The 23117-nt window shown below is 40.1% G+C and overlaps 1 protein-coding gene across 14 annotated transcripts in view; it reads right to left on the bottom strand.

Annotated features, from left to right (window-relative positions):
* Positions 1 to 23117, bottom strand: part of DYNC2H1 (dynein cytoplasmic 2 heavy chain 1) — a 347379-nt gene that overhangs the window by 29165 nt on the left and 295097 nt on the right. For all 14 annotated transcript variants that reach the window (XM_045486606.1, XM_045486612.1, XM_045486608.1 and 11 more), the window contains 3 exons: positions 16706 to 16815; positions 15423 to 15504; positions 214 to 330 (listed from right to left, as the gene is read on the bottom strand). In XM_045486606.1, the coding sequence (XP_045342562.1) occupies positions 214 to 330; positions 15423 to 15504; positions 16706 to 16815 (309 nt within the window). The remainder of the gene's footprint in view (positions 1 to 213; positions 331 to 15422; positions 15505 to 16705; positions 16816 to 23117) is intronic.

Below are 23117 nucleotides of genomic sequence, written 5' to 3'. Positions count from 1 at the left end.
TTTCTTACCAGGATATATGTAATTTAGAAATTAAAAACTATATTGCCATTCTTTCTATAACAAAATAAAGATTTTAAAATGTCCTGTACATTGTAAAAATGATAAATGGCACAATATCTTGACTAGAAATCCGTTGCAGTGCAGGTGAGGTCAGAAAGTAAAGAGACAATATACAGACAAGACTACGCCATCACGAAGGCAGAGGCGCCTTACCTGGGGGATCCAGCCCACACAGCAAGGGAGGACGGGCGACACGCTGGGAGAGTCGTGCTGGTTCTCAGCGAGCCGGCTCCCGTCAAAGCTGCAGCCTTCCAGCAGCAAGCCGCCCATCTGCGGGGAAACAACAAGCTGTGAGATCACAGCCGGAAACGTCAGGTCACCGCATTCTAACGACCACGGATGCCAAGTATTATGCAAACAGAGATGAGGGTATCAAATCTGAAAACAAAAAGGGGAAGACCCAGACCGGCGTTCACAGTGATCTCGCTGTAGACTGAATTCTCGATTTTAGTGGATACTTTATTATTTATTTATTGAGCAGATCGTTTAGAAAAAAATACAAATGTCATTAGTTACAACTGCAGGTATGTGGGCATTAGATTAATAGAAATATAACGGAAAATGCCAAAAAGTTACTCTTTCTCCAAGAGGGTGAAATAAAAGCATAATTAAAGGAGATTATGTGCTCCCTGCTTGGAATTCTGATGTCATTTAAAAAAAATTTTTTTTAACGTTTTATTTATTTTTGAGACAGAGACAGAGCATGAACGGGGGAGGGGCAGAGGGAGACACAGAATCGGAAGCAGGCTCCAGGCTCTGAGCCATCAGCCCAGAGCCCAACGCGGGGCTCGAACTCACGGACCGCGAGATCGTGACCTGAGCCGAAGTCGGACATTTAACCGACTGAGCCACCCAGGCGCCCCTCTGACGTCATTTTTAAAAGAACAGAACGAAAGTCAGAAAGTTGAATGAAAAACACTTTAGACATGCCATGCAGAGCTGAGAGAATAAAAAAGAGTTAGGGACACCTGGGTGGCTCAGCCAGTTAATAAGCATCTGACTCTCGATTTTGGCTCCAGTCATGATCTCCCAGTTCGTGGGACCAAGCCCTGTGTCAGGATCTGTGCTGATGGTGTGGAGCCTGCTTAGGATTCTCTGCTTATCCCCAACTTGTGTGCAAGCACTCTCTCTCTCTCTCTCTCTCTCTCTGTTTCTCTCTCAAAGTAAGTAAACTTAAAAAAAAGGTAATCTTTTTCTCTAAATTAACCTTTGTGTACATTTAGGAAATTATGAAACTAGAAATATACTTATTTTGGTAATCTTCATTCCATATTTCTTCCTCAAAAGTATTCATTCTTTTAGTTTCTGCACTGTGAATCTACCCTGAGTTTTTTAAAGGCATCAAATCTAAAGTCAGTATTTTGTATTCAGAGCCACACCTACAGTCTCAGAAAATACAAAACAATCTTACGAGTGTGACAGAGTTTCAACATGTTAAATGAGTGCTCAACCTGCCCTAATGGCTAGTGTCAAATACCATTAAACATGTTTCAACATGTTAAATGAAAGTGCTCTAGAATTTAGACTCATGACAACACTTTGCGCTGGTGGAGTGTGTATTTTAGGGAGTGGTGGAGGTGTGGGGAGACACTAGCAGACGCCTTGACCAACAGTTTTGAACAGCTAATTTTACAGCACGGTTGCCATTCCACAGAAAGATGAACGACGTGTTTGCTTGCGCGAGAGCTGGAGTAACGACAGAATTACGGAACGCCTAACTTTAATATTCTCCAACAGCATTGACGTGATGATGTACAGGCTACTTTAAGAGCTGGTAAAGCATGTTGGCCTTGAAAAAATGTTAATTAAAATTGAGAGTACCCGCTAATTTCAGTGCTAGAACCTCTCCAGGTAAGACCTCCACCTAGGTAAGAGGTAAGGCCTCTTCTAAAAATTCCATCAAGTTTCAAGCTCCATTAGTCTGCCTAGAAATTTGTCAACACACTTCCCACTGACGGTGCCACAAGCTGGCTACGTAAGATGAGTATACGGGGATAGAAACTCTTGCTGTTTCTCTCCTCACCAGGAAGGGCTGCTGAGAAACAGGCCTCTCCGGAGCCTACCCCTCCCTAGCCTGCGGCTCCTCATGGGCCTCCGACAGACGTCCTTAACTCCCCCAACCCTCCAACATGCCATCAAACTGCCCACGCCCGCCACTTGCAATCAGCACCTTCGAAATCTTTCCTTTTCTCTCCACACCTGCTCAGATTACCCTGTCCATCTGTGAAATTCAAAGACCTCCCCATTCCCTAGAATGAAATAATGTAAACATATTAGGGATTGGAATGATATCAACAAATGCTACCCTTGCTCCAAATGCAGTTATTCTTTAAAGAAAGGAGTGAAAGAAGACAGGCCCCAAATATTTCCCTTATTACTGAAAAAGACAGCAAGGAGGATCTAATAAGTCTCTGGGCAAGTGGATTCCTAATATTAAAATCAAGAATTCATCAAGCTTAACAAGAACAGACACAGAGGCCAGTGGAACAGAATAGAGAATCCAGAAATGGACCCACAACTATATGTCAACTAATCTTCAACAAAGCAGGAAAGAATATCCAATGGAAAAAAGACAGTCTCTCCAGCAAATGGGGTTGAGAAAACTGGACAGCAACATGTAGAATATTGAACCTGGACCACTTTCTTACACCACACACAAAAATAAACTCAAAATGGATGAAAGACCTCAATGTGAGAGAGTAAACGATCAAAACCCTATAGGAGAACACAGGCAGCAAACTCTTTGACCTCAGCCACAGCAACTTCTTACTCTACACGTCTCAGAGGCAAGGCAAATAAAAGCAAAAATGAACTACTGGAACCTCATCAAAATAAAAGACTTCTGCCTTGCCAAGGAAACAATCAGCAAAACTAAAAGGCAACCGACAGAATGGGAGAAGATATTTGCAAATGACATACTGGATACAGGTTAGTATCGAAAATCTATAAAGAACTTATCAAAATCAACACCTGAAAAACAATCCAGTGAAGAAATGGGCATGAGACATGAATAGACACTTCTCCAAAGGAGACATCCAGACGGCCAACAAACACATGAAAAGATGCTCAATGTCACTCATCATCAGGGAAATACAAATGAAACCCACAATGAGATACCACCTCACATCCGTCAGAGTGGTTAACATTAACAACTCAGGAAGCAACAGATGTTGGCAAGGATATGGAGAAAGAGGATCTCTTCTGCATTGCTGAAGAGATAGGGATTTACTTGCCAGAATGCTCCTCTTTTAAAAATAAAAGTATTCAGGGTGTCTGGGTGGCCCAGTCAGTTACGTGGCCGACTCTTGATTTTGGCTCAGGTCATGATCTCAACGTTTGTGAGTCTGAGCCCCACATCAGGCTCTGTGCTCACAGCATGGAGTCTGCTTGGGATTCTCTCTCTCTCTCTCTCTCTCTCTCTCTCTCTCTCTCTCCTTTTCTCAAAAATAAACGTTAAAAAAATCTTTAATAAAATATTTCAAACACACAGAAAAACATTTTTAAATGTGCATGTTCCTATGACTCGGTGTTACTGGACATTAACATACTGCCATGGTTGTCCCATATTTCTAAGCACGTAAACTGTAATAGACATGGTTGAAATCCTGTCTACATACTTTGCCTTTCCTGTTCTTCTTTGCCCTTACATGACCTCATCATTATCTGGAATTTAGCTCTACATCATTGTTAAATATACATGTAGCCATAAGAAATCAATGGTAGTTCCTCAGGTTTGCAACCTGTATGTTATATAGAATTTGCAACCTGCTCTTTTTGTTCATCCCTGGTCTAGGTGCATTCATTTTGTTCTTTCACTTTTAACAGCTGCAGAATATCTGCTGTGTCAACATTCAACAAATGATTCATTCCTTTGCTGATGAACATCTAAGTCGCTGCTAATTGTTTACTAGTAAACACTCCAATAAACATGATGGTACATATCTCCTTAACCACATCTGCATAAATCTGACCGCACGCAATAAAGTTGCTAAGGTGAAGTGTATGGTCATTCTCAATTTTTCGTAATATTGTCAAACTGTTTCCCCAAAATCATGCTAATCACCTATGGTTAACTTATCCTGCTTAAGATTTATACTGTGCCACACCCTTGCCAATACTTGGTCTGTTGACATTTATGAATTTTGCCAATATATCAGATTTAATTTCATCTCCTGATTACCAGTGGAAACGAGTACTTTACGTTTATTTGCCACATCTTCTTGATCTTCATGTAAGCTGCCTACTGAAATCCTTTGCCTACTTTCTCTCTTCCCCACCAAGAGTTGTATTTTTTTTTTTTTTAACTCATTTGGGGAGAGAAGTCACCTCTCTCCCATGGAGACACCAAAGCCATAACTACATAAAACACTACTCTGAAAGTAGAGACCAGCAGACGTGCTCGTCCGAGGCTCAAGATACATAGAAAAAGCCACGTGGAGAAGAGCAGGAAGCAAACCCTGGTGTTGTGGCCACAGGCAGGTGGGAGGCCGTGGGCATAGAGCTCCTCTTGGACAGCAAGGGGATCAAGCCCGTATCAGGCACCACCCCCCAGGTGTCTATACTGGAAAGATGAGACCCCAAAACGTCTGGCTTTGAAAATCAGTGGGGCTTAATTCTGGGAGAGCCAGAGGTGGTGGGAAAGAAAGACTCCATTCTTAAAGGGCCAGCATACACTGTGAGCCGAGACCCAGCGCAGAAGTGGAGGCTGGAGAAGTGTGTGGCGTGTATGTCCAGGAGATTTACTGAGTAGTTGTAGGGCATGTGTTGGAGGGTCATGAATCAGTGGGAACTTTCTCCGGGAATGGAAGCACTCACGGGGGCCATTTTACCTGCTCCCCATCAGCCAGGCTGGCCCAATGCTAGCAGAAAGCAGCTGGGACACTTCCGTATACCTTGGTGGCTCTGCTTGCCTCAGCCCGGCTCTCCCCGACAGACCAGCCCTCGCAGGGACGCCTCTCAAGTTGCTGCCACCTGCTAGACCCAGGTGGGTGGTCTCAGCATCCCCCCAAGACCCTGCTGCCCTGCCACACCTGGTGCCAACCCGGGCCAGGACCAGAGCCCTCTGAAGGTGACTTCCTCCAGACGTGGCGGGGAGAGGGACCCAGCCCCACCCAACATCGCTCCTCCCGCAGTGCATATGGACCCCTCAACAGCTATGCTAGAGGTGACCCTGCCACCAGGGTGCCTGGAGTAGTCAGAGCCACACACTGCGGCCAGAGGGCGGGAGGCCGGCCCTCCTCTTTGGCACAACTGCCAAGTCCTAGCAGGTGGGCACATGCAACCCACACGACAGATACTCCCAGAGTATCCGATCTGGTGACAAAGGGATGGTGCTTCCGAGCCACACAGGATGCTTCTACGTAAGGCCACTACCATCGAGACTGGGACACATAAGTGACCGACATAATACAAAGAAACAAAAACAGAGAGACAAAATGAGGAGACAAAGAAATATGTTCCAAAAGAAAGAGTGACAAAACCACAGAAGAAGAACAAAATGAAACAGAGATGAGAAATCCACCTGATGAAGAGTTCAAAGTAAGGGTGATAAAGATACCTACTGTACTTGAGAGAAGAGTGGAGGAATTCAGTGAAAACTTCAAAGAGATAGAAAATATAAAAAAAGAACCAGTGAGAACTAAAGAATACAATCATGAAATAAAAAATACACTAATGTAAATCAACAGCAGAACAGAGGATGTAGAATGGGTGAACAACCTGGAAGACAGGTTGGTGGAAGTCAAGCTGAACAGAAACAAGAAACAAAGTACCAAAAATATGGAGAATAGGTTAGGACCTCTGAGACAACATCAAGCATACTAACATTCACAATATAGTGTTCCAGAAGAAGAGAGAGAGAGGAGACAGAAAATTTCTTTGAAGAAATAATAGTTGAAAAGTTCCCTAACCTGGGGAAAAAGACATCCAGGCTCACAGAGCTCAGGAGGCCCAAATCAGACGAACCCAAGAAGGTCCACGCCAAGACATGCTAGAATTCACACGTCAAAAATTAAACGTGAGACAACCTGAAAAGCAGGAGAGAAAGGCAACTAGTTCCATACCAGGGAAACCCCATAAGGCTATCAGCGGATTTTTCAGCAGAAACTTTGTAGGCCAGTAAGCAGTAACATGATATATTCAAAATGCTGGGAAAAAGAAAAAGAAAATCTACAACCAAGAATGAATAAGAATAAATGGCAAAGGAATCATTCAGAATGGAAGGATACATAAAGAGTTTTGCAGACAAAGTTAAAAGAGTTTGTCACCACTAAACAGCCGTATAAGAATTGTTAAAGGGACTTCTTTCAAAGAAGAAGGCCAAAAACTAGAAGAAAATGATAGAAGGAGAATTCCACTGGCAAATTCAAACATATAGTAAAGGAAGTAGATCACTCACTTATAAAGCTAGTGTGAAGGTTAAAAAACAAAAGTAGTAAAATAAATCATATCTACAAAAATTAGTGCCAGGACACACAAAATAAGAAGATAAGACATTATATCATTATATCATTATATATATATCATTATCATTATATCATATATATATAAGGGGAGGAGTAAACATGTAGTGCTTTGAGAATGTGTTTGAACTTAACTGATAATCAACTTAATATAGACTACCATAAACATAGAATGTTATAGAAGAACCTCACATGGCAACCACAAATGAAGCACTTTTAATAGATACACAAGAAAAGAAAGAAAGAGAAGCATAACACTACAGGAAAGTCATCAACCAAAAGAAAGCAAGAAGGAACTAACTAATCAGAAAACAACAAAATGATAATAGTATGTACCTATAAATAATTCCATGTAAGTGGACTAAATGGTCCAATCAAAAGACACTGGAGGGATAAACCCCTTACTCCCGAACCCAGAGCCATCTATAATCTGTATGGTACCTACAAGAAACTAACTTCAGATCTAAAGACATATACAGACTAAAAGTCAAGGTATGGGAAAAGATATTCCATGCAAATGAAATGAAAAAAAAAAAAAAAACCTAGCAAAATTTATGTCAGACAAAATAGGCTTTATGTAAGAAGAGAAAAAGAGGGGCACTAAATAATGAAGAAAGGATCAATCCAACATAACAATTGTAAATATCTATGCACCCATCACAGTAGCACATATATATAAAACAAATATTAACAGACAAAAAGAGAAACTGACAGTAATAATAGTAGGGAATTTTAGCAGCCATCCCATTTACATCCATGGGTAGATCATTAAGACAGAAAATCAGTAAGAAAACAGTGGCTTCAAACCACACATTGGATCAAACGGATTTAACACATATATAGGAACATTACGTCCCAAAACAGAATACACATTCTTTCCAAGTGCCCATGGATCATTCTCCAGGACAAATCACATGTTAGACCATAAAACGAGCCACAGTGAATATAATAAGATTGAATCATATCAAGTATCTTCTGTAACCAAAATAGTTTGAAACTAGAAATCAACCACAAGAATAAAACTAAAAAAAAAAAAAAAGAAAAGAAACACACACACACAAAACCAAAATACAACAACAACAACAACAACAAAACAACCCACATACACATGGAGGCTACAAAGAACAAATTAAAAAACGATGTACAGACAAATGAAAATGGGAACACAATGCTTCAAAATCTTTGGGATTAGCAAAAATAGTTCTAAGAGTTAAATTTATAGTAATACAGGTGTATATCAAGAAATGAGAAAATGCACATAAATTATTTAAACCTACGATTAAAAAAATTAAAAAGAACGGGGCATCTGGGTGGCTCAGTCAGTTAAGTGTCTGACTCTTGAATGCAGCTCAGGTTATAATCTCATGGTTTAAGATTTGACACCCTAATCAGGCTCCATGCTCACAGTGCAGAGCCTGCTTGTGAATCTCTCTCTTTCCCCCTTTCACTGCCTCTCCCCCAATAGTGCTGTCTCTCTCTCTCTCTCTCTCTCTCTCTCTGTCTCTCTTTCTCCAAATAAATAAAATAAACTTTAAAAAAGCTTAAAAAGGAACAAAGCCCAGAGTTAGAAGTAATGACATAATGAATAAAGGTGAGAGAGAAAACTGAAATAGAAAGCAAACAAACAAACAAAAAACCCACAAAAACAAAACAAAACCCAAAAAACCAAACCACAATAGAAAAGACTAAACTAAGAGCTGGTTCTTTGAAAAAGATCAACAAAACCCATTAACCTATAGCCGGACTCCTTAAGAAAAAAAGAGAAGGCCCAAGCAAAATTAGAAATTAAAGAAAAATTGGGGTGGCTCAGTAGGTTTAGCATCCAACTTCAATTCTAATAATGGTCTCACAGTTCATGAGTTCTAGCCTTGCGTCGGGCTCTGTACTGACAGGTCAGAGCCTGGAGCCTGCTTCAGATTCTGTGTCTCCCTTTCTTTCTGTTCCTCCTACACTCATGCTCTGTGTCTCTCTTTCTCTCAAAAATGAATAAATGTTAAGAAGAAAAAAAAATTAAACAGAAATAAAAAGAAAAAAGAAATTAAGGAAAAATTAAAACAAAAATGAGGGAAATACAAAGAATTATGATTTTACTATGAAAAATTATACACCAATAAACTGAAAAATCTAGAAAAAAATGGTAATTATTACAAACGTAAAATCTTCCAAGACAGAAAAAAGAGGAAATCTGAGCAGATGAATTGCTAGTAACAAAACCGAATTGGTAACCAAAAAATCTCCCAATTAACAGAAGTCCAGGACCAGACGTCTTCACAGGTGAATTCTACCAAATATATAAAGAAGAGTTAATATCTATCCTCTCAAATTACTCCAAAAGATAGGAAAGGGAGGAAAACTAAATTCATTCTATGAGGCTAGTATTACTATGATACCAAAACCAGATACAGACATTACAAAGACACAAGAAAAAGAATAAAGAATATTACAGACCAACATTCCTGATGAACACAGACGCACAACTCCTCAACAAAATATTAGCAAACTGAATTGAAAAGACCATTCACCATGATCAAGTGGTATTCAAATCAGGGACCATGAAACCATAGAACCATGAAATCATCTCAACAGACGCAGAAAAAACATTTGACGAAGTAAAACATCCATTCCTGATAAAAACCCTCAACAAAGGGTTTAGGGGGAATATATCTCAACGTAATACAGTCCAAATATGACAAAACCACATCATACTAACATCATACTCAATCATGGAAAATGGAGAGCTTTTCCTCTAAGATCAGGAATAAGACAACAAAGTCCGCTCTTGCTACTTTTATTCAACATAGCATTGTAAGTGCTTGCCACAGCAATCAGCCAAGAAAAACAAACAAAAGGCATCCAAATTGGTTTAAAAAAAAAAAAGTTAAACTGTCACTATTTGGAAACAACATGACACTATACACAGAAAGCCCTAAAGTCGGCACTAAAAAAAAAATTAATAAAAGTTTACAATAAATAAATGAATTTGGGGAGCTTGTAGAATATAAAATTATTCAGAAATTTGTTGCACTTCTACCCAATAATAATGAACTACCAGGAAAAAGAAAATAAGAAAACAATCCCATTTACAACTGTATCAAGAATAAAATTCCTAGGAAAAAAATGTAGCCAAGAGGGTGAAAGACTTGTATTCTGAAAATTATGATGATAATGAAAAAAACCGAATATGCCACAAACAACTGGAAAGATATTCCATGTTCATGGATTCCAGGAATATTTTAAAATGTCCATATTACCTAAAAAAAATCTACAGAATGCACATGATCCCTATCAAATTACCAATCGTATTTTTCACAAAATTAGAACAAAGAATCTTAAAATCTGTATGGATCCACAAAAGACACTAAATGGGTTGAGAAAGAAGAACGAAGTTGGAGGCATCACAATCCCAGATTCCAAGATACACTACAAAGCTGTAGTTATCAGAACAGTATGGTACTGGCCCAAAAACAGACACACAAAACAATGGAACAGAATACAGAGTCCGGAAGGAAGCTCATTCTCTGGTAGTCAATTAATCCGTGACAAAGGAGGTAATAATATACAAAGGGGGGTGGGGAGAGAGTCCCTTTAGTAATGGTGGTAGGAAAACTAGACAGCTACATGCAAAAGAATAAAACCGGACCACTTTCTTATAAGCCATACAGAAAAATAAACTCAGAATGAATTAAAGACCTAAAAGTAAGACCTGAAACCATAAATCTCCTGAAAGAAAACATAGGCAGCAAATTTTTGGACATTGCCCTTAGCAACATTTTTCTGGATCTGTCTACTCAAACTAGGGAAACAAAAGCAAAAGTATACTATTGAGACATCAAGCTAAAATACTTTTCCACAGTGAAGGAAACTATCAACAAAATGAAAAGGCAATGTACTAAATGGGAAAAAATATTTGCAAATGATATTTCCAATAAGGGGATAATATTCAGAGTACATAAAGAACTTATAGAACTCAACACCAACACACACACACATACACACACACACACACACAAACACACACACACATACACACACCAAAGAATCTGCCTAAAAAATGCCTAGAGGACCTGAAGAGACATTTCTTTAAAGAAGACATACAGATGGCCAATAAACAAATGAAGGAGGCTCTACATCACCAATTATCAAGAAAATGCCAGTCAAAACCACAATGAGATATCACCTCATCCAAATCAGAATGGATAATGATAATAAAAAGTCATGAAATCATACATGTCAGTGAGCATGTGGAGGAAAGGGATCCCTTGTACACTGTTGGTGGGAATGCAAATGTTCCATCCACGATCAAAAACAGTATCAAGATTCCTCAAAATATGAGAACTAGAAATACCATACAATCCAATTACTCCTCTACTGTGTATTTACTCCCCCAAAACAAAAATGCTAATCCAAAAAGGTATAGGCACCTCTACATGTATTGCAGCATTATTTCCATGAGACAAGATATGGAAGCAACATAAATGTCCATCGATAGAAGAATGGAGAAAGATGTGGTGTATACACACACTGGAGTATTACTGAGCCATTAAATGTAACGAAATCTTGCCATTTGCGACAACATGGGTGGACCTAGAGAGTATTATGTATGTTAAGTGAGATAAGGCAGACAGAGAAAGGGAAATACCGTATGAGTATACTTACAGGTGGACCCTAAAACACAAAACACACGAACAAACAAACAATAACAGAAACAGACACATAAATACAGATTACAAACTGGTGGTTGTCAGAGGGTAGGGGTGGGAGGATGGGTGAAACAGGTGAAGGGACTAAGAGTACAAACTTCCAGTTATAAAATAAGTCATGGGGATGAAAAGGACAGCAGAGAGTATATAGTCAGTGAAGACTGCACTTAGTGTGGTGACAGATGGCAACGAGACTTACTGTGGCAAGCATTTAGTGTTGTATATAATTGTCAAAACACTATGACATATACCAGCAACTAATATACTGTATGTCAACTATCTTCAAATGAAAAAAAAAATTTAAAAAGGAAAGTCCTAAATCTTAAAAACTTTCAATAATCAGATTAATTGTACTATTCTCCTTCTTTGTTTGATTTATTTCATTTGTTTGAAATGTTTACTAAAAGAAAATATTAAAAATAATTAGGAAAACATTGAAGACCAGAAGGATTTTTAAATTTTCTCTAGGAAATTACCTTCCCTGTCTAGAGCTAATATCCAATTGTTAGCCACACCACATGGGGCTACTGAGCACTTGAAACGTACCTAGTCTGAAATGAGAGGTGCTATAAAAATACAGAATATTTACTGGATTTCAAGGACTTTGTACAAAGAAAGGACCAACTGCTCAAAAGGGTAATTTGCACCATTCACAATTTAAATATATTTATTATATGTTAAGGAAACAATATCACATACCTACATTAGGTTTAATAAAATGTATTAAAATTAATTTCATCTTGTTTTAATATAACTATTAGAAAATATAAAGTTAAAAAAAGGAAAGAGAAAATCGTACACACACACACACACACACACACACACACACACATACATACATGGCTGGGGGGATATAGCTGAGGGAAGGAAAACACAGCTGTAGTGCAGAAAGAAGCAAGAACAGGTTCCTTACAAGGTTGAAAGCTGGGGTTGGATAGACCAGGAGATGGAACTTAGTGCAGAATATCCCAGCACACAGATTTTGTCGGCATGGTATCAGTTAAAGCTCTCAAGTTTCATAGAACAGAGCCTTACGAACAGGGTATTTGGGCCAGTCCTAACCCACTATATTCAGCCAGCATGAGAAAACAGCATTAAGTTGGCAAAGCAAGTTAAGCAGTACAGTCAACTAAGAATGACAAATCCTTTAAACTGGTGGAAATATTTAAGACATTCAAAGCCATTAATACTATGAGAATATCAAACCGATTTAAAACTTCTGGCTGCTTCCATCACTTAAGGAAAACCATTTTTGTGGAGCTAGCTTCATTTATTTATTTATTTTTAATGTTTATTTCTGAAAGAGAGAGACAAAGCACGAGCAGGGAAGGGCAAAGAGACAGGGAGACACAGAATCTGAAGCAGGCCCCAGGCTCGGAACTGTAGCACAGAGCCCGATGTGGGGCTCAAACTCACAAACTGCAAGATCATGACCTGAGCCAAAGTTGGGACACCCAACTGGCTGAGCCCCTCAGACGCCCCTGTGGAGCTGGTTTAGACGACCTTATTAGTTTGCACACACAAAATCGTGCAGACACCCACACTCAGCACTGTGTTACCTTACACTCCCCTGTGTTTGGAAGAACAGTGTCCACTTGATAATAAGATGACCATCTAGGCATGGTTACATTAAGTGCTATTTGAAAAATGAAAACTATCTTAAATACATGTTTTAATCTGAATAGTTTAAGCGCTCTTTTGGTTGTTTTTGTTTTTGTTTTTGTGGTAGATTTTCCACTGCTGGGCCAATCGAGTACAACCGCCGCTCACACTCACTTGGGGAGGATGTGTCTAAGCTCCTAACCCCAATTCTGGCGAACAGGTCTCCTCGGGACACCTTAGCACCCAAACGTCTCATTCCTTCCTTCTTTTCACTTCTATTTCTCCATAAGCTCCACGAAGGAGGGGATCGGTACCTGGGCGGCCCCCGCCCAGCAGGAAGCAGCTGAAGTCAAGTGGCAGCCCTGCGTGGCTCCCTGCCTCCACCGGGTCCCAAAGCAACAGGAGCTCTCAAACACAATTCAGATCCAAAGTTCTCCAAGTGAACTAATCCCCTTAAAAATACGATTTAAAAACGCTCTTGTTTTCAGAGGTCCTCACAATAAATGTTTCAAGGAAGTTATTATTTAAATCCATCGATAAACGAGACAACAAGGACTCAGATTACTCCATTAAAATTACTTAAAGGCACACGACTCTTTTTGGAAAACTAAGATTACAATCTTGTTTCACTAACTATCAGCCTTTTCCCCCCAACCTACAAGGCATAATGTAGAAGCCTGGTGCTTTCTGGTTATAGAACATTTTATTCCCATTTTGTAAGAACAGAGGCAACACAGTTATGGAAATATTAACATGCTCTGACTCAGAATATAACTCATTTCCTTGCTTTTATACCGCTGTATATCTGAACAGTGATGTCACATACTGTATGTGTGGCTCACAGCTGCCAGAGACCACGCAACCTGGTCAAGTGAGTGGCTCCTGGATTCTACGTGTTCCCCCCCCTCCCCCCCCCCGCCCCACACACCACTTTCCTTAACAGCCGGGCAAAGGTGTATGACCACCAGCAACACAGGCTAGGGGCGAAGGTTCAAATAAAATGCAATGGTAGGAAAGAAAACCCTTCTAATTTCCTCAGCTTAAAGGGAGAATTTTATAGCAATCTGTGGAGAGTCAGAGGAGAAGGGTCTAGCTTATTGTGAGCGATCAGAGTTCTGGCACGGGTACAACAGCCTTTCAGCTGTGGCTACACCTCCCGCAGCCCAGCCACTCGCCCCTGCGCCCCCAACCACCGGTTCCATGGGGCTTAACTGTGGACCCTTTAGGCCACGGCAACAGCTTCATGTATTTGGGCTACAACAAAACCAGAAAACATCACTACTCTCGTGGGACTATGGTCCAGTGGAGTCAGACAGACAGCAGATAACAAACAGAACAAATAAATTCTATAGTATGTTATCAAGTAGTAGTGAGATGAAAAGAAAACTGCTAAATTGGAACCACAACAGTGAAAACAGGACCTACAAAAAGTCAGTGGCCTAAGGTTGACTAAGTCCAAGAACTATAGTCTTGGGTTTAATTTATTTAAAAACTCAATCGGGGGCACCTGGGTGGTGCAGTTGGTTAAGCGTCTGACTCCTGGTTTCAGCTCAGGTCATGATCTCATGGTTTGTGAGTACAAGCCCTGCATCGGGCTCTGTGATGACAGCATGGAGCCTGCCTGGGACTGACTGACTCTCTCTCTCTGCCTTTCACTGCACTCTCTCTCTCAAAATAAATAAATAAACTTTTTAAAAATGAAGAGGAAAAAAAAGAAAAACTGAATTACACATGCTGCACTAGGACAGATCCTGGGGACTTACAGTGGGAAGCGCTGGTGTGTCCTAAGGCGGGACCAGGGGGGATGCACATCCTAAGGGTGGATGGAGCGGGGGAAACACGTGTCCTAAGGTGGGACCGGGGGTGGGGGTGGGGAACACGTGTCCTAAGACAGGACCAGGGGGCACATGTGGAGAGCAATCAGAGGCCACACGTGACCGTCAGCAGCAGCAGCGTGTAGACGGGGTGCAGGGCTGGGCTGGGAGAGGTCGGCTAGGACACATGGCTGGTGTGGAGGGAGGTGGGCGGAGCTTGGAGAGGGCCCCCTGCAGACTTTTAACCAGTTTTGTTATGAACATTCAAATGATTGCCTACTGTTGCACCCTCATTATAATAAAAGTAATGGAGTTTTCACAGGAGAGCTACCAGGGAACATTTATGCTGCAAAAGACGGCTTAACTTTCCTTTAACACGGACGGCCTGGACTGACACTGCACTAACTATCAGACTGTAAAGTCCCCGAGGATAGGACTCAGTCTGTTTGTTATTACAATATTTTACATGTGCTTTATTGTAGAGTTAATCCTTACTGGATTGAATTCTAGAGCGGGAAGCCCAACAGGAGTTGAAGACTTTTATCATTCTGTACCAAAAGTTACATTTGCAAATACGTTGTGTCCCTAAGATTCCTATTTTTGCACTAGAAAAGACTGTTTTGTACAAGGTGTTTCATCCTGAATCTTAACTTGGATTTTTCACACAGGAAATACAATCTACTTCTGCTGACCTTGTACTAAAGAGAGCAATGAGTTTGAGACTGGAGTCACACTCGGTAACATTAGTTTTAGACTCAGATAAACATCAAAAATTAATAAAATACCTTAATCTGCAGCTTTGCTTCTTGCAGTCGGCCTTTCCACGAAGCTACAAATTTCAGGCTATCTACAGAACAGCCCATCGCCCTGGAAAAGTAAAGCGTCAAATGTCAGCAAAAATAATCCTCAACAATTAAACTACCAAGAGTAACGGAAAACAGATAATTCCCTATTTATCTGTAATTGAAATATTCACAATGTGCAAGTAATCAGAGCTCTTAAACGATGCACAGTATCTTAGGCTTCCTACTAAGTTTGTCAAGTTAACCGGTAACGTCAGTCTCCTCTTCAAGGCAGCACAAGTCCCTTAAGCATTCGGCCTTTCGTTTTTATTTTACCGTCTCCGTTTGACCGTGACCCTGAAATGCAGGCCCGTGGTAAGTGTCTCATAAATGCTTATCAGTTGAGCTGAAATGTTGGTATTTATACCACGATCCTAAGGCACTACAAATTGAAATCCCCCAAGTCTGTAAACAACAACTAAATTTGGTTCAGTTTATTTTTCCACCGTGCAGCTCTTTTATTACATTCTAATTTATTGAAAAAAAAAATCAGTGTATACAGGACACAATCATCCAAGTGTGTTTTAAAAAAGAGCTCGATCTTAACTACCAAATCCTGCCCCCCACCAAGAAGCCTGGTCAGCAACGTCCAACAGAATTTTCTGCAGAAATAAAAACATCTTCATGCAGCGCAAAGTGGTAGCCACTGCGCAACCGGATGTGGCTGGTGTGAGTGAGAAATTACATTTTTACTTTTACTTCGTGTTGACCCCTTTAACTATCCACGGCTCCATAGCACCTTCACCGGTCCTATCAGACAAGGCATGTCCGGATCAATCAGCAACATTTAAAAACCAAATTTCACCTGTTTCAATTCTAATAAAAAACATCGTCGGGGCGCCTGGGTGGCGCAGTCGGTTAAGCGTCCGACTTCAGCCAGGTCACGATCTCGCGGTCCGTGGGTTCGAGCCCCGCGTCAGGCTCTGGGCTGATGGCTCAGAGCCTGGAGCCTGTTTCCGATTCTGTGTCTCCCTCTCTCTCTGCCCCTCCCCCGTTCATGCTCTGTCTCTCTGTGTCCCAAAAATAAATAAATGTTGAAAAAAATTAAAAAAAAAAAAAAAAAATTAAAAAAAAAAAAAAACATCGTCATTAAAAGCACTGCTTTTTAAACTCAAAGTTAACTGTGTTAAGAAATGTCAAGTATTAGGAAATAACACGACTCCCTTAATTCAATAGTCGGTTTACTTCTTGACAAGGAAGGACAGTAAGCAGAGACCTTCACTTACCGTGCAGTTTCCTGGCGAAGAGCGTTGAGAAACGTGTCTGGGTGGAACAGTTCTGACAGGTCAAGTGTATCAGAGAGAAGAGCCTGTTTCTCGGCTCTCTCTACCCAGCTCTAGAGGGGAAAAAAGAAGACAGAAACCCATTTAAAAACTCTGTAAACTTGAAAGACAAACTATTAAAGAACTCTTATGCAAAAGTAACATTTAATAAGACAATTACGCTGTTTCAAATTGCTTTGAAATAGAGTCTGGAAAAAAAAGAGATTTCTACTTTACACTGTGAAGTCTATTGTACTCTTTTTGACATATTTGTCCATCATAAAAAAAGCTTCCTTGCACAACCTTCTGCTGGTAAAAATCCACTCAAAATAAAATGTCTAAAAGATGAAAAATAACGTAACACACAGCGTGTGAGCGTGGGCTGGCGCCTCGCCTGGTTGGTCCTGGGCGGTCACCCCCAGTACGCTCAGCTGACCAACGGAGCACTGGGTGTGCGGCTGGAATCCTCAGGGCCTCCAAGTCCTGGAAATGCGACTTAGCTGGGGTCCAGTTCCAGATCTCAGTGTAAATTTGCCCCCTCACTGAATCAAGCGTTAGAGAGGAGGGTAACGTCCAAGAAGAAATGATTCTGTTAAAAGGTGTTTTTGAACAGACTTTTCTTCTTATCTGGCATTAACAGATAACAAAAACAACAAAGTCCTGTGCAACACTTACTATGTGCTTTCCTTGTATTAACCCATTTTATGCTCACGACAGCACTGGAAGTTAGTGTGGTACTCGTTTTATAGTCAAGTGAGGAAACGGAGGCAGAGGAAATAAATTCGGGAGCCTTAAGTGATCGGTTTCTCTGCAATACCCCTGGCAGGTGCTCAGGTGACTTTAGAGGAGGATACCTTCCTGGTAACGTCTCCGTCGGTCTGTCACCTCAGCTTGTGCACAGAAATGGTACCAGGGTAACGTTGTGGGTACAAACTCGCAGAAACGTCATTTACTCAGTAATCCATTTTGTATGATGTATAAACAGTCTAGGGAAAATTGTATTTATTTAATTTATAACTGTACAGAAAAGCTGTGTTTCATGCACTGTAATACCCTGCGTTTACACCTGTCAGCCAGGTGTAGAACAGGAGAAACTAAACTCTCCAAACCTACTGTTTGCATTAACATCTTAACGCACTTGACTAGTCCTTCTACCCCACAGCAAAAATGTTCCTATGTCCCTACTGTCAGTTGAAAATATGCTTATTTAAAAAGCAGAAACAACTTAAGAGAGAGCCCTTTAACAGACTACAATGATTTCCTCTTGGATATTATCCTTTAAAACAGTAACACTTCATATAGTACCTATTTTCAATCAAGTACATTTAAATTATTCATTGTTTATTTTGTTTACTCCATATGAAATGTTTTTATTATCTCTGCCTTCTATTTTCATTAGCTGAACACAGCTAACAAATTATGCTTGTGTGATCTTTTGTTATAAGTAATATTTAAAGCATACATATTTCAAATTAATACTATCATTCAATTAATTTCTTAAAATTAAATTTTAATTCAAAAATTTCAGAAGAGTTCTTGCCAGTAACAGATGCACATATGTTCAAATTAATTAAAAATTAAAGTGTGGCTGATAATCAGATTTTTACTTCAAGTCTGAATTAATAAAATAGCAAAAACAGGAAAAGCCTCTCTAGTACAAATGTTTTTATTCGCCCGCACGTGGCAGTGGGGGATCTTTTTGGTCTGTTAATCTTAAAGGTAGACTAAAGGAAAGGCATATTTGGGAAGATAAAGTTTAAATAACAAAGATTCTTTTAATATGTATACTGTCTTTGAATAACAAACTTCACAGTAAAGGACACAGTGAAAGACATTTGAAAGATTACACTTAAACCTGCACACGGTTGTTTACAGCAGCTTTATTCCTAACTGTCCACACTGGGAAGCATCCAAGGTGTAATCAGCAGGCGGATGGAGGAATAAAGCGTGGAGCCGTAGACAACAGAATATGACTCAGCACTAAACAGCAAGGAGCTATCAAGCCATGGAAAGACATGGGGAATCTTAAATGCAAAGGACTCAGTTAAAGAAGCCAGTCAGAAAAGGTGACATTAGTATATGATTCCAACAACATGACCACCTTCTGGAAAAAGTCAAACTATGGAGACAATAAAAAGGGCAGTGGTTAGCCGGGGTAGGGGAGGAGAGGATGAACAGGCGAGGATGGGGAATTTGCAGGACAGTGAAAACAGTCTGCAAGGTGCAGTAATGAGGAGTATGTATCATTATGTATCTGTCCAATCCCATAGACTGAAAATACCAACAGCAAATCTGAAAGGAAACTGTGGACACTGGGTGATTATAATGCGTTGATGTAGGTTCATCCTCTGTTAAAAAAAAAAAACAACCCCAAAAGTTCCCCTCTGGTGAGTGATGTTGATAATGGGAGGCTATTCATGTGTGGTAGCATGGGGTATATGGGAAATGTCTGCACCGTTCCCTCAATTTTCTCATAAACCTAAAACATCTAAAACAGTAAAGGCTGCTTTATGTATTTATGTATGCATGTAATTTTGAGAGAGAGTGTACATGCTCACCTACCTGAGTGGGGGAGGAGCAAAGGGAGAGGGAGAGAGAGAATCCCAAGCAGGCTCCATGCCCAGTGTGGAGCCCAACGTGGGGCTCATTCTCACCACCATGAGCTCATGACCTGAGCCAAAATCAAGAGTCAGACACTTAACCACTTGAGCCTCCCAGGTGCCCCAGTAAAGGCTATTTTAAAAACATTTAAACTCGGGGTGCCTAGGTGGCTCAGTCGGTTGAGCATCTGACTTTAGCTCAGGTCATGATCTCAGAGCTCTGAGTTCGAGCCCTGCGTCGGGCTCTGTGCCGACAGCTCGGAGCCTGGAGCCTGCTTCGGATTCTGTGTCTCCCTGTCTCTCTGCCCCTAAGCCACTCGCATTCTATCTCTGTCTCTCTCAAAAAAAAACAAACATTAAAAAAAATTGAAAGAAAGCATTTAAACTCATTTTTAAGAATAGAAATAAAGACACAAGTATAATCATCTTTAATGAGCAGCAATATGCACATATGGATTGGGCTTTCAACAAAGTTGTAGGTGTATTAGTTGAAAAATATTTCTCAGTAAGTGTTTTTCTTTCCCCTTGGCTATTAGCCACTTTCTTTTTAAAGGATTAAATCTGAGAATGAACGAAACATCTGGGTCTCTATGATTATGAAACTGTTTACCTCTAATTCTTCAAATGATGTGTAATAAATGTAATTACGGAGATACGCAAATAAAGGGTTGGGTGAGTTTTTGAACACTGTGTGTGTACACACACACACACACACACACACACACACACACACACTTAGAATTACAGGCAGTATAACTTCGAAACTGGAATGATCCACAGAGATCATCTAGTACAGTTCCCTTATTAGCACACAAATATAATGATGTTTTCCTAAGCAATACAGGACAGTTTTAAAATAATGCAATATTTGGGATGCCTGCGTGGCTCAGTGAGTTGAGTGGCTGACTGCAGCTCAGGTCATGATCTTATGGTTCATGGGTTCAAGCCCCGCATCGGGCTCTGTGTTGACAGCTCAGAGCCTAGAGCCTGCTTCACATTCTGTGTCTCCTTCTCTCTCCACCCCTCGCCCTCTTGCACCCTGTGTCTGTCTCTCAAAAGTAAAATAAATAAACGTTAAAATAAAATAAATAAAATAAAATAAAATACTGCAATATTTTATCAAAAAATATGCTAGTGATGGAAGCAGAACTTATGAATTCAAATGACATTCACTCATTCAGAAGCATTTACTGAAAGCAAGGAGCCTATTATCTTGTTAGAGGAGATAAAACATGCACAAATGACTGATAAAAAGTATTAAGTGGAGACAGTCCAAGAAGATGCTGAATTTACCTCCTCCCACAGACTCATAAAATCTGCATGCACCTATAGAGTAATTCCTCCTGGAGAAGAGCTGAGGACCAAATGAAAAGCTTCTGTACAATAAACAAAAAAGAGACTTATAAAGAAGGGCAGAAGACATGCGAAACAAGATAATGATGGAACCTCATTCCCAATGTGAAGACTGGCAGTGTGGGGAGATATCACTGAGGGGCCTGCCCTCACAAGTGCCAACCCTGGGACAGAGCAACAAAACAGCGGTTTAAAGGGCACATAGACTAATACGGAAAGAAGACATCCTCAACATAATAAAGGCCATAGATGGCAGACCCACAGCTCACATCATACTCAATGGTGAAAAGCTGAAAGCAGGGGCGCCTGGGTGGCGCAGTCGGTTAAGCGTCCGACTTCAGCCAGGTCACGATCTCGCGGTCCGGGAGTTCGAGCCCCGCGTCGGGCTCTGGGCTGATGGCTCGGAGCCTGGAGCCTGTTTCCGATTCTGTGTCTCCCTCTCTCTCTGCCCCTCCCCCGTTCATGCTCTGTCTCTCTCTGTCCCAAAAATAAACATTGAAAAAAAAAAAAAAAAAGCTGAAAGCATGTCCTCTAAGATCACAAATAAAACAAGATTGTCCACTCTCCCCACGTTAATGTGACACAGTACTAGAAGTCCCAGTCACAGCAATTAGGCAAGAAAATGAAATAAAAGGTATCTGAATTGGAATGGAAGACTTAAAACTGTCACTATTTGCAGATGACATGATGCTATATATAAAAAACCCTAAAGATGCCACCAAAAAACTATCAGAACTATAAATGAATTAAGAAAAGTCACAGGATGCAAAACTAAGAAACTCAGAAATTTGTTGCATTTTTATCCTTAATAATTAATTCCAAGAGAAGTTAAGAAAATAATCCCATTTATATCTAAAAGAAAGAAATACCTAAGAATAAATTTAACCAAGGAGGTAATACACCTGTACTCTGAAAATTGAGATATTTGATGACAGAAACTACTGAAAACACAAATAAATGGAAAGATATGCCATGTTCATGGATTAGAAGAATACTGTTAAAAATGTCTGTGCCACCCAGGGGCGCCTGGGCGGCTCAGTCAGTTAAGCGTCCGACTTCGGCTCAGGTCATGATCTCACAGCTTGTGAGTTCGAGACTCACATCTGACTCTGTGTTGACAGCACAAAGCCTGGAGTTTGCTTCAGATTCTGTGTCTGTCTGTCTGTCTCTCTCTCTCTCTCTGCCCCTCCCCCACTTGTGCTCTCTTTCTCTCTCTCTCTCAAAAATAAAAACATTAAAAAATTTTTTTAATTAAAAATAACGTCTGTGCTACCCAAAGCTGTCTACAGATTCAATCCCTATCAAATACCAATAGTATTTTTCACAGAACTATAACAAAGAATCCTAAAATTTGTATAGAACCATCAAAGACACCAAACAGCTAAAGCAATCTTGAGAAACAAGAAAAAAGCTGGAGTTATCACAATCCCACAATTCAAGATATACTCCAGAGCTGTACTAATCAAAGCAGTATGGTACTGGTACAAAAATAAACACACGGATCAATGGAACAGAATAGAGAGCCCAGTAATAAACACATGTTCCTATAGTCAATTAATGGACAAGGAGGCAAGAATATACAATGTGGCAAAGACAGTCTCCTCAAGAAATGGTGCTGGGGAAACTGGACGGGTACATCCAAAGAATAAAACTGCACCACTTTCTTATACCATATATGAAAATAAATTAGTAATGGATTAAAGATTTCAATTTAAGACCTGAAACCATAAAACTCCTAGAAGAAAACAGGTAGAAAGCTCTTAGCAATGTTTTTTTTGCAACAGTCACCTCAGGCAAAGTCAACAAAAGCTAAAATAAAGAAGTAAAATTCCATCAAATTAAAAAGTCTTAGCAGAGTGAAGGAAACCATGAACAAAACAAAACATCAACCTACCTAATGGGAGATTTATACAAATCACACATTTCATAAAGGGTTAATCTTCAAAATACATAAAAAATTACATAAATTAATACAAAAAACAAGCAGAGGACTTAGACATTTTTTTTTTTCTAAAGAAGACATACAAACGGCCAATAGACATGTGAAAAGACGCTCAGCATCCCTTATCATCAGGGAAAAACACCATAAGCTATCACCTCATACCAGTCAGACTGACTAATATCAAAAGGACAAAAAGTAACAAGTCCTGGCAAGAATGTGGAGAAAATGAAACACTCACGCACCATTTCTGGGAACGTAAACTGCTACCATCATTATGGAAAACAGTATGGAGGTTCTTCAAAAAATTAAAAATAGAAATACCATACAATGCAGCAATTCCATCTCTAGACATATGCTCCAAGAAACTGAAAACACCAATTTGAAGAGATATATTCACCACTGCTGCCCTATTTGTAACAGCCAAGATGTTGAAGCAGTCTGAGTGTCCTTCAACAGATAAGTGGATCAAGAAGACTGGATA

Source organism: Leopardus geoffroyi, chromosome D1 (genome assembly GCF_018350155.1).
Source record: "Leopardus geoffroyi isolate Oge1 chromosome D1, O.geoffroyi_Oge1_pat1.0, whole genome shotgun sequence".
Taxonomy (NCBI): domain Eukaryota; kingdom Metazoa; phylum Chordata; class Mammalia; order Carnivora; family Felidae; genus Leopardus; species Leopardus geoffroyi.
This window is presented reverse-complemented; position numbering and strand designations above follow the sequence as displayed.